Raw genomic sequence first — 14943 nt, forward strand, 5'->3', positions numbered from 1 at the left:
TCTGAACAGAGGGTTCAAAACATGGAAGTGTGAGCAATGTGGCAGGCAGTGGGTATGGCTGACATGTGGGAGAGTGATGGAAGGTGAGACAAGAGGTCGTTGGCCAAGACCAGGTCACAGAGGGCCTTGCAGAGCAAGCTAAGGAGTCTGGACTGTGTCTTATGGATTTCAGGGAACCAATAAAAGGTCATTAAACAGGCAAGAGAAATGCAACTTCCCTGATGTAACTTACCTCTATTTGAACATGATTTATGTAACCCACTCCTGATGGGAGAATAAACCCAGTATCCTGAAGCAGGTGGAGGTGCACTGCCTTCCTTCCCATCCTGCCATGGTTTTCTAACAGGAGTTGAGGCTGCATACTTTAGGCCGACACCAGAGTCCTTGGTGGCCTGGGAACTGTGGCTGGAAACCTAAAATAAATGACAGCAGAGCATACTATCTCTTAACAAATAAAAAGGCTGATGTGGAGAAATGTCAAAGTCTAGAGCAAAGTTGAGAAAGAACTGGTTTCTTTTCATATATCGTAATTCTCATTTTTCACAGGCAGAAACGAGACGTGATTACGTGGTTATATAACCTGCATGGGTGTCAGCCTCCCGTCTCCTGTACTCATCTTTCCCGGTGGTTTCTCTTCTTTTGCCTAGTCCTTGATGGCCCAGCAACTAAGATCAAGGAAACAGGAGCTTTCAAGGCAAGCTGGGATATTAGTCTCCTGTTGTGCCAGGAGCTTGGAGTGGCTTTAGAGCTCTACTCTGTTACTCTCCCTCTCCTTTCAGTTGTAAGTCGACCCTCCAAACCCTCATCCAGCTCAGGCTTACAATGTTTTGCTCTAACCTATACTGCTTCCACCTGCAGCCCTGGCTGTGACACGGATGTCTGGCTTCCTTTAGATTTCTGGGAGGAGGATTTCAGATTCTGCTTTTCGGGGTTCTGATTAAGTCTGAACGGCCCGGGGATCCTAGCGTGTGGGAGCTGCTTCTCCTGACTGCTGTTGTCAGCTGATTCTAGCAGGATGTTGCCCAGCCCCTCTGCTTTGGATAACAGCCACTTACAGTACTCTCCTTCCTTCCCACATTCAGGCTGCAAGCCCTGACATTTTGCTCCCTGAACACCCCTCAATCCATCTCTGCTCTAGCTCCACTGCTCTGGCTCTGGCTTCTTCCATCCTTCACCAGAACAAGTTCAAACAGCCCCACACAGAGTTCACCCACTATAAGTGTAGCCTCCACACTCCGCCTGATTATTCTTCCTAAACTACAGCTCTGATCATAGCACACTCAACTGCAGTTTCCCAAGGCCTACATAATTAAGTGCAAGGGATTTTGAGGCCCTTTTTTTTTTAAAAAAAAAAAAAAAAAGCATGACCCCAATCTACGTTTCCTGTTTCACCTTTCACTGTTCCCATCCAGCCCTCCAGCCCCACAAGGGGCTAAGCCAACTCTCCTCTTCCTCACAAGCTGTTCCCTCCCTCCTGAAAGCCCATCCTTTGAGGGTTGCTAAGTGCTGACTTCAAGCCCCTGTTTGTGAAGCCTTCTTCCCTAAACATCCCCATGAGATAAATCTTTAACATTTCTCTGCAACTGGGGCACGGAAGTCCAGTCTGTTGTCACATGCGTGTCACTGTTTTGTAATTACATTGGTGTGCTTGTCTTCCCCACCAGCCCATGAGCTCTTTGAGAGCAGGGGCTATATGATTCATCATGGTTCCCCACCAAAGCCTTGTACTTGACCTAGACCTCAGTAAGTACTGAATGAATGTGTTAAAAGGAAATGCAATCCAGGTGCCTATTTTTCTGTCTGAGACTCTATAATTCTACTGCCATTTTCAAAAGGCTCTCTGGGCTCAAGTCACTTTATCCACCCTTATAGGATCCTTGTTCAGGGACCCGGACCCCACACATACCACCTGAGCATGAGTGGGCAACTGCCACATTCCTTGGGAATGCCCTATTTCCATCTCATACAGCACAAAGTACTTAAGAACCTCAATGCATGGCTTAGCCTAGATATGTTGTTCTTGAGACCTGATCACAGATTTAGGGAAGGCAACACCATCACACTTTCTTAAAGAAAATTTAGTATATATTCTCAGCACCACAGACTTCCTACTTTTGATGATGATGGTGGTGGCATAAAGTACCAATAGCCTCGTCTTTTGAAAGGATCTGCCATGCTGCTGATGTAATCATTCTGATAAGAAACTTCACGTCGGAGTTCAGCAATTTCTTCCAAAACATTTTCAAAGCCTCCTCTGTTATCTGTAAAAGGAAAGCCATTCTGTGAAGTTGGGTATGAAATCATCTACTTCCTCTCTCTCTCAAAATACAAAAGTGCTTCCACAAGAGCGAATGACTTTTATCAGTTCCTCAAAGCTGCCGTTCAGCCTGCCCTTTGGTAATAAATTCTTATTGACACTTAAAGAGGACAGACATATCCTACTGCTGTTCATTTATAAAGTGAGCCAGAGAAAGAACAGATTTGTAAACATTATTTCTTTTGAAAATACAAAAATAAATCTCTCTTTGTAATCAAGTCCCTTGATACTGCACTTACTTACATTTTAAAAAGTGCTTTATTTATTAAGCTAATTATCACAGCTCTATAAATCGAGCATGGAATTGATCTGTAACAGTTAAATAAATTTGCTAAAGGTAAAAAACAAACACGATGATTTAATTTTAGAACTACAAAACCACTACCAAAATCAAAGCCCAATACCTTACCAGCCCCGGTGAGGTCTAGTAAATTCCGCAGTCTTGAGATCTCTTTCCTTTGTCTCTCCATGGTCTCATTCAGTTTTTCAATTTCTAGCACCTGTGAGTTTGCTCCTCTGGTGCCTACCTCTACTTTCTCCATCTCAATTCGAAACTATTAAAAAATCACATATACAAAGTTGCCAATGAATATTCTTTCCCAGATGCACGTCTCCTTGCAGTAAGATTATAATTCTATAATTTTTTACTTACACTTTACTAATGAGGAACTGCATTACTCCTTACATTTAAACCATGCAATGCCTGGCACACAGCAGAGAATCAAGTACTGATTGACTATTGGCTGTACCTCAAAATTCTTTGAGATGTCGCCTACAGTAATTCAATCTTTTAGGAACTGATAAGTACCCAATAAGGAGGCAGTCTCATGGGGGTACCAGCACTGACCTGCTCCTCTTTATCCCTGAGGAGATTCTGCAGGAGTTCGATCTCCGCTTCTGCTCGGGTCAGATCCCTGGCGGCTTGCGCTGCCTTTCTGCTGAACCTCTCTGTTTCCTGCAGCTCCTACTGGGACGGAGGTGTGAGAAAGGCACCACTGCTATTGCGGGCTGCCCTCTTTATTTCTTTCTTCCTCTGACTGAGTCCTCTGCTTTCATCAGATCGCCCGCCTGCCTACCCCATGCACACGTAGTGCCAAGTCCCACCTTATCTGTGCTGTTCCTATGATTTGGCAGCTCACTCTGCCACTCTTTGGGGGCGAAGTGGGCAGGGTTCTGCATCAGAAAGAGCAAGGACTAATTTTTTCTTCTCTGTTCTACAGTCTTCCATGACTGGTGTCTCTGTGGACCCCCATGGTTAGATTTTCCCTCCTATGATTTACTGTCTTAATCTCATAAGCATTTGCATCTTATAAAGGCTATAACAGACTTGTCTCAGTCAGGAGTCATAATAACCCTGTGAAGTGACATCAGACTGCACAAGATGACAAAGACAAAAGGTTGAGGTTCAGAAGGATTATACAGCAAGCCTTGAAGACCTCTGTTCAGATGTGTATTGATAGGTACCTCCCTAAGCAGACCCCTACACTTTGAGGTAAGGATAGCACGTTTCATTTGATGGCTCCTTTGGGACTCAATAGAGTACAGGACCCATGGCAGGGTTGTGACGGGGGAAATACAATCTTCAGGTCTGAAGAGGAACAGACAACTTTATGGTGGTTTATAAAAGACCCAAAGTCTATAACAAGAGATCAGTAATACAAGTTGCTATGTTTTTTGACAGGGGCAGCCCTGGTGGAAACTTGTTCTGTACGTGGGGACTCACCTCTGCACGCTCCTGGTTAATTTTCATAACGGTTCCATGAAGGGACTTGAGCTGGTCTTTGGCAGTGGTGAGCTCAGCTGTGGCCAGCTTATCAGAGGCGGCCACAGCTTTCTTTAGTGTCTTCAGTTCTTTATCTAAACCAAGAAACTGTGCCTGAGATTTGGCATCTTCAAGTTTCTTCTAAAATAAAAGAAACACTAATTAAAGAGATGAATCATTTGGTAGCAATGAATTAAGACATGAGCCCCATAGGGCAGGGACTCTGTTCACACACCCCATGCCTAGAACCATACCTAGTACTCAGCAGGTGCTCCTGAGTGAATAAATAAATAACATCTCAAAGCTGTATGATAACTTAGAATGAAATCAGTATACTTAGTCAAGAATCTTCGTGATCATAAATCCATTCATTTGTTGGAGAAACATTTCTTGGCACCATCACCAAGCGATGGGCCTGCCCCTTGTGATCATGGAGTCAGGCACTGGGCATATGGTGGTAAACAAAACAGACTTGGCTGCTGCCCTCGAGGAGCTTGTGAGAGACGCGTATTAAACAAACACTCAGACAAGTGTGTAACTAACACTGTGATCACTGCTGTCGAGGGACAGAACAAGGTACTATGTGAGATGCCAGCAGGGGAGACCTAGCTTGGTGGGGGGAGGGCTTTCAGGAAGAAGAACGGTGGAGGGACATGGTCCAGGAGAAGGAATGGCCAGGAGGGAAGACAGCACTTGGGAAGTCTCAGGAACTGAAAGAAGCAGCACGGTAAGAAAAGGAGAGAGCTCAACAGAGGCCAATCATGCAGGGGCTCAGAGGCTGAAGAATTTCTGTCCTTATCCTAAAGACAACAGAAGCTGCTGGAGAGAAGGGGAGATGGGAAGGGACTGACAAGAGCCTATTCATGTTTTTGGAAGAGCGTGTCGGCTGCTCTGTGGAGCAGGTCATGAGTGGAAGTGGGGGACTGTCAGGTGGCCACAGCAGTTGTCCAGAAGTGAGATGATGGCTGGATGAGGGTGGTGGCACTGGAGAAGGACAAAGTGCAAATATTCCAGAGAGATTTTGGAGGCAGACTCAATAATACTTGGGAACTGATGGGTTCTCAGTGAAGCATCAAGCAAGTCGTTCACTGGGGCTGGGAGAAGGGAGAGGGTAGGTGTGAGACGTGAGAAGGTACGAAACAGTGCAGCAAGGGAGTGAGCTTACCAGAGAAAAGGGTAATGCTGCCCATTTGAGGCTGGCAAACATTTATAGTGTTACCGCTATGCCTGGATGGGTGACTCTTTCCTTCAGGAATACTTAGCCACGGGTGCAGGGCTAAAGAAAGCAGATAGCTGCAGTTTTGTCATAGAAGATAGGAGAAAAGAGCAAGGGATTTGAGGATACTTGCAAAAAATAGCGATAATGGGAAACCATGGAATTTAAGTTGGACAAGGAAGAAAGTAAAGACAGGAAAGCCTAACACACAGAAAAGGTGGGGTTAATGCACTGGGATTATCAAGAAGGTTGAAAACCTGTCAGCATGACTCATCCCAATAGCATTTAAGCCCCACCTAACTGACCCTCCAGTCACTCTTTACATCCCAATTCTCTTGCTTCCATCTAGCATGGCACCCTTGTCTCAGGCTCTTGATTCGATGACATGCATCTAGGTCTCCCTAGGTCAGGTCCACCTCTGGGCCAGCAATGCAGCCAGAGGTGACCGTGGATCACACCCCTCTCAGCTGCCCCATTGCTGGGAGCAGGACGCTGGCAGTGGGGACTCATATGTCTCTTTCCCAGTCTTGCCCACCTTCTTCTCTAACTCTTGGAGTTGGGCCAGAATTCTCTGCTTCTCTTCATCAGCTTCCTGAAGTTGGAGATCTGTAAGGCCTTGGATTTCCTCCATACTTTTTAGATTTTCTTGTAAATAGTGAATTTCATTCTCTAACTGCTGAATTCTTGCTTTGTGTTGCCTCTTGTCAAAATTAATCTGTGAGGAAATCAAGTTTCAAAGATGATCTTTAAGCAAAATATGTTTTGAGCAAAATAAAAACCTTCTGGAGAATTATATTTCGTTTTACTAAAGAGTAAAACAAAATGCTGTGCTAATGAGTTACTGGGGATGGCTTTATCACAACTGTTCTCTAGGATCCATTTTAATGTTTGCCTCATCATTAAAATAATTACATCAAAAACTCAGATTCTGGCACTATACTACACTCTAGCGATGTTGTATTATCTACTTGCACATTAAGAAACATCTCTCATTTGCTTCCAAAAGAAGGAAAACACAGTCTCACAAAGAAGCCTGACTTTGACATCAGTAACCACATTTAGAGTTGAATTTTAGTCACACCTAGTTTGACTTATTAGGAGTGAAACTAACAACAATTACACTGTATTTAAAAAAATTATACCTTTATTAATTATACCTTAATAAAGTATACCTTATAAAGGTATACTTTATTAAGGTATAATCTACATAACAGACACTCTTTTCTTTCTTTTGTTTTGGCTGTGCCGCTTGTGGGATCTTAGTTCCCCAACCAGGGATCGAACCCTGGCCCTGGGCAGTGAAAGCAAGGAATCTTAACCACTGGACCACCCAGGGATTCCCTACACTGTATTTACATGAGAAAGGAAGCACTGTAATTTGCTGGAAAATATGAATGTTTTCTAAACACTTCCCTCTAGCTGCCTCTTGCCCTTCTCTTACTCTTGTTTCAAGGGCTCTCTCACAGGCCTGCCTGAACTCTTCTTGTCCGCTGGCCAGCTTCTCCTGATGCAGAGCCACTTCCTCTTGGAGTTTTCTCTCTCTCACTTGAGCTTCCTCTTTTTCCCACTGGGAACGTGTAAGGATTTCACTGAACTGTTTCTGCAAATCAGCGAGACTTTTCCCTAAGACATCTGAAGGACTATGGATTCTGGTAAGGGGGGAAAAAGAAAGATGGTATAAGTGTGACATTTTATTTTTGATGCTGGATGCTGGGTGCAAACATGCCGGTAACATTAGTGCAGAAGTAAAAGGAGTTGTGAGGAATGGGACTGGTGTCAATCCGTAGCAAATTACTGTGCACCTCCTGAGTGCAAATCATTGTTTTATTAAATGACTGTTGCCACTCTGAAAGCACAGGCTCCTGTCAGGCTAACAATGTGTGTTCAAAGAATAAATGGCCATTTCATATATTCAAATTAGCCTCAGTTTTCTTTTGATATTTGTTTTCTATTTAAAATGCATAATGTGACTCTACTTCCTGACCATCTGCAGTAAGCTTTCAAGAATGAGTTACTCGTAAAACCTTTGTGTTTTTTAAATTAAATACCAAAAAGTATAAAAGATTAAAAAAATCAGTGACAGACAACTTGAATTAAGCAATCTGTGTATCAATCATGGTAATATGATAAGGGAAAAGGGAAACCTTACAAAAGAACTCAGCCATTAACAGTAGTTGGAAAGGTGATTTCATCACTGAACCCCACATTCACAACTCAGCCCACTCTCTACCTGGAGGTCTTGACTTTCCATTACCTCATCTCCCCAGTTCCTGATTTCAGTTTTCTCCTTAGCTCATCTACGCGAGCTGCCACTTCTTCTGGACGAATCAAACCATCAACTACGTGGTTAAGGTGATTCTGGAAATCTTTAAGTTGCTGTTTTAACAGGTTATTGTCATCCTGTGGAGGGGGGTAAAATGGAGAGGGGTAAAAATTACCAAAACAAAATAAAAAATACACCCAAATACACACACACAGCCCATATTATTTACCATATAACAGTCCAGTCAACTCCCTTTACCAATTTTTTAAAAACCCTTTGCACTATGGCCGACAATATCTGAATCTATTGACTAATCCGAAGTCACAAAGGACACAAACAGGCATTATGATGTGTCCTGATGTGATGCAAAAAAGAAGTACGTATGAACACTACCTAAGACTGTCTCCTTGCCAAAGAGTAAATAACTTGAATCTAAATAAGCCTCCATATGTGACATAAGAACATGTTAATCAATGCCATGGGGATGCAACCAGCAAAATCTAGACTATGGGAAACTCTACAGGACAAAGACCTGGTTTTCTTTAGTATGTAACAAAGAGAAAAAAAAGAGCAGGACTATAGATTACAGGACACAAGAGTCAAGTCAACCAAATGCAATGTGTGCACCTTATTTGGATTCTGATTCCAACATAACACTTCTAAAAAATTTATAATTTGAACATTTTGTATACTTAAGGTATTTGACGATATTAGGGAGTTATTGTAATTTTAAGGTGTAACGACAGTATCCATGTTTATGCCTCTTTTTTTTTTCTGGCCATGCTGCGTGGCTTGTGGGATCACAGTTCCCTGACCAGAGACTGAAGCCGGGCCATAGCAGTGAAAGCTCGGAATCCTAATAACCACTAGGCCACCAGGGAACTACCCTATGCTTCTTTTTTAAAGCCTTATTTTTTAGAGATACATACAATAGTACAGTATTTACAGATAAAATCAGATGTTTTGGATTTACTTCAAAATAATTCAGTGTGTGAACAAGTGTGAGGGGTGAGGTGTGGAGGGTATTATAGATGAAATAAGACTGGCCATGTGTTATAGATGAAGATAGTCCATGTGTTGAAACTGTTGAAGATGAGTGATATATACATAAGGATTCATTTTAGTATTCTATTTTTGTATATGCTTGAGAATATACATAATTCAAACTTAGAAAAAACAAAAACAAAAACACCTTCCCATAATACTCAGCTTTATCTGCCAATCAACTGAAAAATGGAACATCTAATACTGAAGTTCTCTAATAGCTTACAATTCTCTGTGGGAGTATTTGTTATATGCTAGGATATTTTCACTAAGAAACTAATGAATATATCTAGACCCCAGAATTAAATCCAGACAGTATCTCTTTTAAGTAAAAAGAAACTGCTAAAATTTCCCTAAATTGTACAGAAAAATAGTTCTATGTCCTAAGCTATTGACTATATTCCCCTGAATACCTATATTCTACTTAAGTGATTTTCTTCGAACTTGGTATAACATTAGGTTTTTTGTTTTGTTTTGTTTTTTAACACTGTTAACTAAATTGGAGAATTAGCATTGCAATGAACGTGCCTATCCACCTGGAGTCTCTTATCCATAAACCTTCCTTGCCCTTTGCCCTGAGGCACCCATATTTGCACTACTTTCTAATCCTGGCCACAGGTGATCTGACCCAAGGACAGCCAATCCACTGATTAGCCAGAAAACAAGTTCTCTCCCTCTCCAAAATGTGAACCAAGATCCAGTCCAGCAAGTCTGTATGAGAGCTAGACCTGTAAAGTTATGTCAGCTCGGGGCTGGGGTTGATGCTGGGCCAAATGCAATGCCCAGGGAGACAGAGAAAGAGAAATGAGAGCCGCACAGGCCCTGGAAGGTTAACAGAGCAGCTCTGGTCACCAGCAAGCTGCCTGTCTCCTTCCTTGAGCTAGAGTTAGTAGGTTTTGGTTCACTGCAACTAAATGATTTCTGACAAAGATAAATGTAGAGTGAGTTTAACTTGTACTCCGCACCAGGAGGTCAGTAGGCCAAGTAACCAAAAGACCTAGTTCCAACTAAGAGAGTCTTACAGCATGGACCAGCATTCTGGAAAGCTGACCTCAATTACTACCTTGGAGAGAGACCCCTGAAGTCCTTTTCTTTAATAGATGTGTACTGAAGTGTTTATGGTTGAAATAAAGATGTATGAGATTTTCTTTAAAATATTCCAGCAAAAAAAAAATGTGGATTAACTGAAATAAGAACAGCAGAATGTTGACAATTGTTTAAGCTGAGTAAACAAAAGGGCATAAGGCTATCTTCTCTCTGATTTTGTGATTATTTGAAAATTTCCAAGGTAAAAATAAAAAATAATAATCCAGTGAACACCCAATATATACACACAACACACACAGGAATGGAAAATATGTATATCTTTTATATTTACCTCAGAAGCTGAAATGATAGCAGTAAAAATTAAATTCTAGGTAACTAGATTTTCTTAAACTTTGAGAAAAAAATATTCAAGGCATTGGAAGAAGAGAGAGAGAATTTGGGTGAGTTTAGTCTTATTTGTCACAAACCCCCCTACATGCATTTTTGGAGCCTTCCCCCAAACCACAATAACTCTGCCCCTTGATTTCTCGTGAAGTATAACAGCTGCCACCTCGGTCAGCTAAGTGACCCCTGACCTCACAGATCTGGAAACCTGCATGTTGATCCAGATACTTGTTTGTTCATACATGTGTCCTCTTTGAGAGCATTTAATTACCTGGAAAATCCTGTCCACCTGCTTCTCGGGCAGTTTGTTGGGCAGATTATTGTGACAATAGCTATAAAAATAGTCTGCCAAAGAAAACTCTCATAAATGTAAAATGGCTGCATTTTTAATGACATTCCTTCTGAGAAGGAGACTGAAAACTTTACAATTAAGAAGTTCTACTGCAACTCATTCTAGTTAAATTCCTGGATAATTGCAAAGATATTTCAGTGGAAGAAGAATGCATCAATCTGATAATTTTAGCTCAGTCTGGTAACAATGCCGCTTCCAGCGGAAATGCAAGGTACTGCTGTCCCCCATGAGTTTACCTAGTGTTCTCTGTTTACTATCGACACTGCCTCTATCTCTTAGCACCATAATAACAACACAAAGGATATGCATATTAATAATCTTAAAATGATCACAACAGAGGCTACGGTACTATCCCATCCAGAATTCCTTTTTTCTAATAACTCAAGTAGCTTACTACATGTAAGAGCAGGTTGTGAAGTGTCTGACATAAAGATGGCAACATCTTTGGGTGTCCCATATAAGAATGTATTGGGAGCCAATAAGTCTCTACCTGCAGCTGTTTAAGTTGGGTGCGGAGCTCACTATTTTCTTGTTCCTTCTCTTCTGAGAGCTGGGCTTTTCCGAGTGCATTCTTGAGGGCTTGCTTTTCTTTCTCTAGTTCTGTTTGAACAGCTGATTGTTCTAACTATTGCCATAGGAAGCAATGATACAAAAAAGTAAAATAGCAATAATTTATGATCTAATAAGGCATAAATAAATTTACATACACATGCAATCCCTTGGCAGCTTTGGTTTTATAACAACTCAGTTTTACATTTGTACCCCCAAGTTTAAAAGCCCAAGGTAAGTTTTTCACATGCCTCCTTAAACAATTAATACCTAAGGAAGAGCAAGCATCGAAATCAGCTCAGCCCAGATACACCAACTCAGAATCTCCAGGAGTGAGCCTAAATACCTACCTTTAAAAGCTCTGTGAGTGATTCAACAGTTACTGCTCCCTTTTCCCTTAGACCAATATTTCTCACACTGTGGTCCTCAAATACCTGCGTCAAAATCACTTGCTGCACCTGTTAAAAATACGGATGCCTGGACTCCCTCTCAGACTTGATGGGCCAGAATTTCTAGGGCAAGGCCCAGGAATCTGCATTTAACAAGCATCACAAGTGATTTCATATAACTAAAGGGTACCAATCATAGATCTGTAAATCAGAGAGAGAAGATCTGTTATGCTCCACAATCTCGATGTGTGGTTTGAAGACCAATCCTGGTAGTCCTGATGCAAGGAAAGGAATGTCCCTTTCAATACCATATGAATTTGTGAAAAGGCCAGGTTGCTGTAATATTTTTGTCAAGACTTATAAGAAAAAAAAAATAAAGGAGAATGAAAGTACAAAAGACAATGGATTTTAAGCCAGTAAGAGCTGGCTTAAAAACTTTTGAAAGAAGAAAATTTATTTCAAAGAAGATGCCATCCAGAAATTGTATTTACTATTATTTAAAAATATGTATTTACTGTTATTTTAATTGTTTCCTTCCCAACCTCTTGTTTTCCACACTCTGATCAGGTCAACTATAGTTTTATAAAACTTGGTACTCTTAAGAAATATAACACTGACAACTGGCAAATGGTCATTTGATATCATTTGGTATCTAATAAGTAAAGGAACACAAAGTAATGTAATTACTATAATAAGCCTATTTTATATCCTTTTCTAATCATATGAATGCCATTTTACATGAATTCCTGGGATTCAAACTATCTTATTTTTTAAAAATAATTAATTTTAAATTATAGTTGATATAAAACAATGTTTCAGTATACAGCAAAGTGATTCAGTTATACAAATATATATATCTATTCTTTTTCAGATTCTTTTCCATTATAGGTTATTATCAATACAAGATATTGCATATAGTTCCCTGTGCTATATACAGTAGGTCCCTGTTGTTTCCCTATTTTATATACAGTAGTGTGTATATGTTAATCCCAAATACCCAGTTTATCCCTCTTCCCCCCTTTCCCCTTTGGTAACCATAAGTTTGTTTTCTATGTCTGTGAGTCTATTTCTGTTTTGTAAATAAGTTCATTTGTATCATTTTTTTAGATTCCACATATAAGTGATATCATACGATATTTGTCTTTCTCTGTCGGATTTACTTCACTTAGTATGATAATCTCTGGGCCCATCTATGTTGCTGCAAATGGCATTATTTCATTTTTTTTTTTTTTACAGCTGAGTAATATTCCATTGTGTATAAATACCACATCTTCTTTATCCATACATGTGTCGATGGACATTTAGGTTGCTCCCATGTCTTGGCTATTGTAAATAGTGCTGCTATGAACATTGGGGTCCATGTATATTTTCGAATTAGTTTTCATCTTTTCCAGATATATGCCCAGGAGTGGGATTGCTGGATGATACGGTAACTCTATTTTTAGTTTTTTAAGGAACCTCCACTTCTCCATAGTGGCTGCACCAATTTACATTCCCCCAACAGTGTAGGAGGGTTTCCTTTTCTCCACACCCTCTCCAGCATTTATTATTTGTAGATGATGGCCATTCTGACCAGTGTGAAGTGGTACCTCATTGTAGTTTTGATTTGCATTTCTCTAATAATTAGCGATGTTGAGCATCTTTTCATGTGCCTGTTTCAGACTATCTTATTTTATTTAACTTTCATCCAGTTAGAACCTATTGACCTTCCTCAGGTGCCAGGCACTGAAACAGGCATCTACAATCTGGGCATTCACTGTGCTCTGAGTCTAGCAGGAGAGACGGACAATCTAAACAGATGATTTCATACACAGGCTAAAATGCTTTGACTGAGCACAGGTTAAAGGAAAATCAAAGTAGAGTCCCGAATCCAGATTTTCAGCAGGCATAACAGAAGGAGAGGGCGGGCTTCCTGGAGGAAGATGCAACCCATTTGGCTAATAGCTAAACAAAACTGTATTTTAATGTGATCAAGAATATATTATAACTGGCCTCTGTCTTCCTCTCTGCCCTCATCTCTCACTCTCATTCCCTACTCCTCTTCTCGCTCCTGGCATATTGGAGGCATACTTTCAGCACTTCAAATGCATTAAGCTCTCTCTCCTTGCCTCCCTGCCTAGAACACATCCCTTACCTCTACCCTTTCACCTCTGCTCCCTCTGCACAGCCAAATCCTAGTTCCCCTTGAAGTCTCGCCTGAAACACCATTTCCATAGGGCAGTCTTCCCTGACCACCACTCCCCTGGCACAGAACCCTATCGTTTTCTTTCTCCGACACCTGTTTCACCTACCAGACTGTCAGCTTCACAAGGACATAACCATATCTGTGCTATTCCCTATAGCATCCATGGCACCTGGCCCTTAATGGCCAATCGATAAGTATTTATTGGATGAATAACTATTTCACTAATTTGCAAGTATAATTAAACTAGTGGGTATTTCATCCAACCAGAACAGGAAGTAGCAAAGTAAAATTTAGTATCAACTTAAAAGAGGTCTCTTAAAGCTGTTTTGAGAAAGAACAACTAGAATTTATTGATTACCAACTGCTAGGTGCTTTCAGGTCCATTGTCTCACTTACCCTCACCATAACCTGCTTTACAGATGATGAGGCATTTGTCAGAGGCTCAGAGCCATGAAGTGACTTGCCCATGTTCACACAGGGGTCATATTTAAGCTCAGAATGTCTCACTCCAAAAATGTGCTCTTCCCATCACTCCACATACATTATATTAAAAAGTGTTTAATCTTACATTAAATTAAAGGAAAGCTGTTATGTTAAGGCCCAGCCTACTTGGTTTCTGGATGGCTTTGTGCTCTTACTTACTTGGCTGAGCCTTGTTAGTTTTTCCAACTCTTCTTTGAGCTGGTTGGCTTCGGCATCCTTTATTTTTAACTGAGCCTCTAGCTCAGCCTCGTAGGCACTGAGATCTCCTTGGGTCTGCTGCAGGGATGCATTCACCTCATGCTGCTCCTGAAGGGCGCTTTCTAGCTCTGCAAGCTCCTGCAAGGATTCAGTGTTTTAAGTACAGAACCCTCACTGTGCTGCTTAAGCACCTGCAAGTCATTATAAGTAACCTGAGCACTTAAAGCAAATGCTGGCCAGCCAGTGCTGGCCAGGCACAGAGAGTATTCACTGGCAATACGATGAAGCTGCAGGCTGTATGAATCCAGGCTGGAAAACAAAAACACTGACTAAATGTAATCAGAAAAATCAGTAAGCTACAACATGTTTTCCAAAGTAACCAGTTGTGTGATACTTTAAACGAGTCTTATGTATTCGTAAGAAGAAAAAAAGAGAGGAGGACAAAATTTAAGGCCTATTTTCCTTCAGACACTGGAATAAATGTTTTCACATTCATTATTTAATTACATCCTCACAGTAACTGTGTAAGGCAAGGTATTATCCCCGTTTTATAGACGAGGAAATGGAGAATGAAGATCTAAGTAAACAGCACAGAGCTGTGCAGCTTAAAAAAGGACAGAGTCAGAATATGAACTGAGATTTCTGACTCCAAAGCCTACACTCTTCCTATTAAACCATAGTATGTTCACTTATCAGAAGAACAAAATGGGACTAGCACTCTCTAATATTAAGGATGACAGAGAAACTTAAACCA

General features: G+C 41.0%; 1 protein-coding gene across 6 annotated transcripts in view; it reads right to left on the reverse strand.

The window, feature by feature from the left end:
- The window catches only part of CNTRL (centriolin), an 85379-nt gene that overhangs the window by 27645 nt on the left and 42791 nt on the right, over positions 1-14943 (reverse strand). For 5 of the 6 annotated variants that reach the window (XM_068553831.1, XM_068553832.1, XM_068553829.1 and 2 more), the window contains 10 exons: positions 14151-14327; positions 10876-11010; positions 7550-7695; positions 6737-6944; positions 5831-6010; positions 4041-4220; positions 3165-3281; positions 2727-2871; positions 2113-2261; positions 233-413 (listed from right to left, as the gene is read on the reverse strand). In XM_068553831.1, the coding sequence (XP_068409932.1) occupies positions 233-413; positions 2113-2261; positions 2727-2871; positions 3165-3281; positions 4041-4220; positions 5831-6010; positions 6737-6944; positions 7550-7695; positions 10876-11010; positions 14151-14327 (1618 nt within the window). The remainder of the gene's footprint in view (positions 1-232; positions 414-2112; positions 2262-2726; positions 2872-3164; positions 3282-4040; positions 4221-5830; positions 6011-6736; positions 6945-7549; positions 7696-10875; positions 11011-14150; positions 14328-14943) is intronic. The other variant, XM_068553833.1, reaches the window with a different exon arrangement.

This window comes from Eschrichtius robustus, chromosome 10 (genome assembly GCF_028021215.1).
Source record: "Eschrichtius robustus isolate mEscRob2 chromosome 10, mEscRob2.pri, whole genome shotgun sequence".
Lineage (NCBI taxonomy): Eukaryota > Metazoa > Chordata > Mammalia > Artiodactyla > Eschrichtiidae > Eschrichtius > Eschrichtius robustus.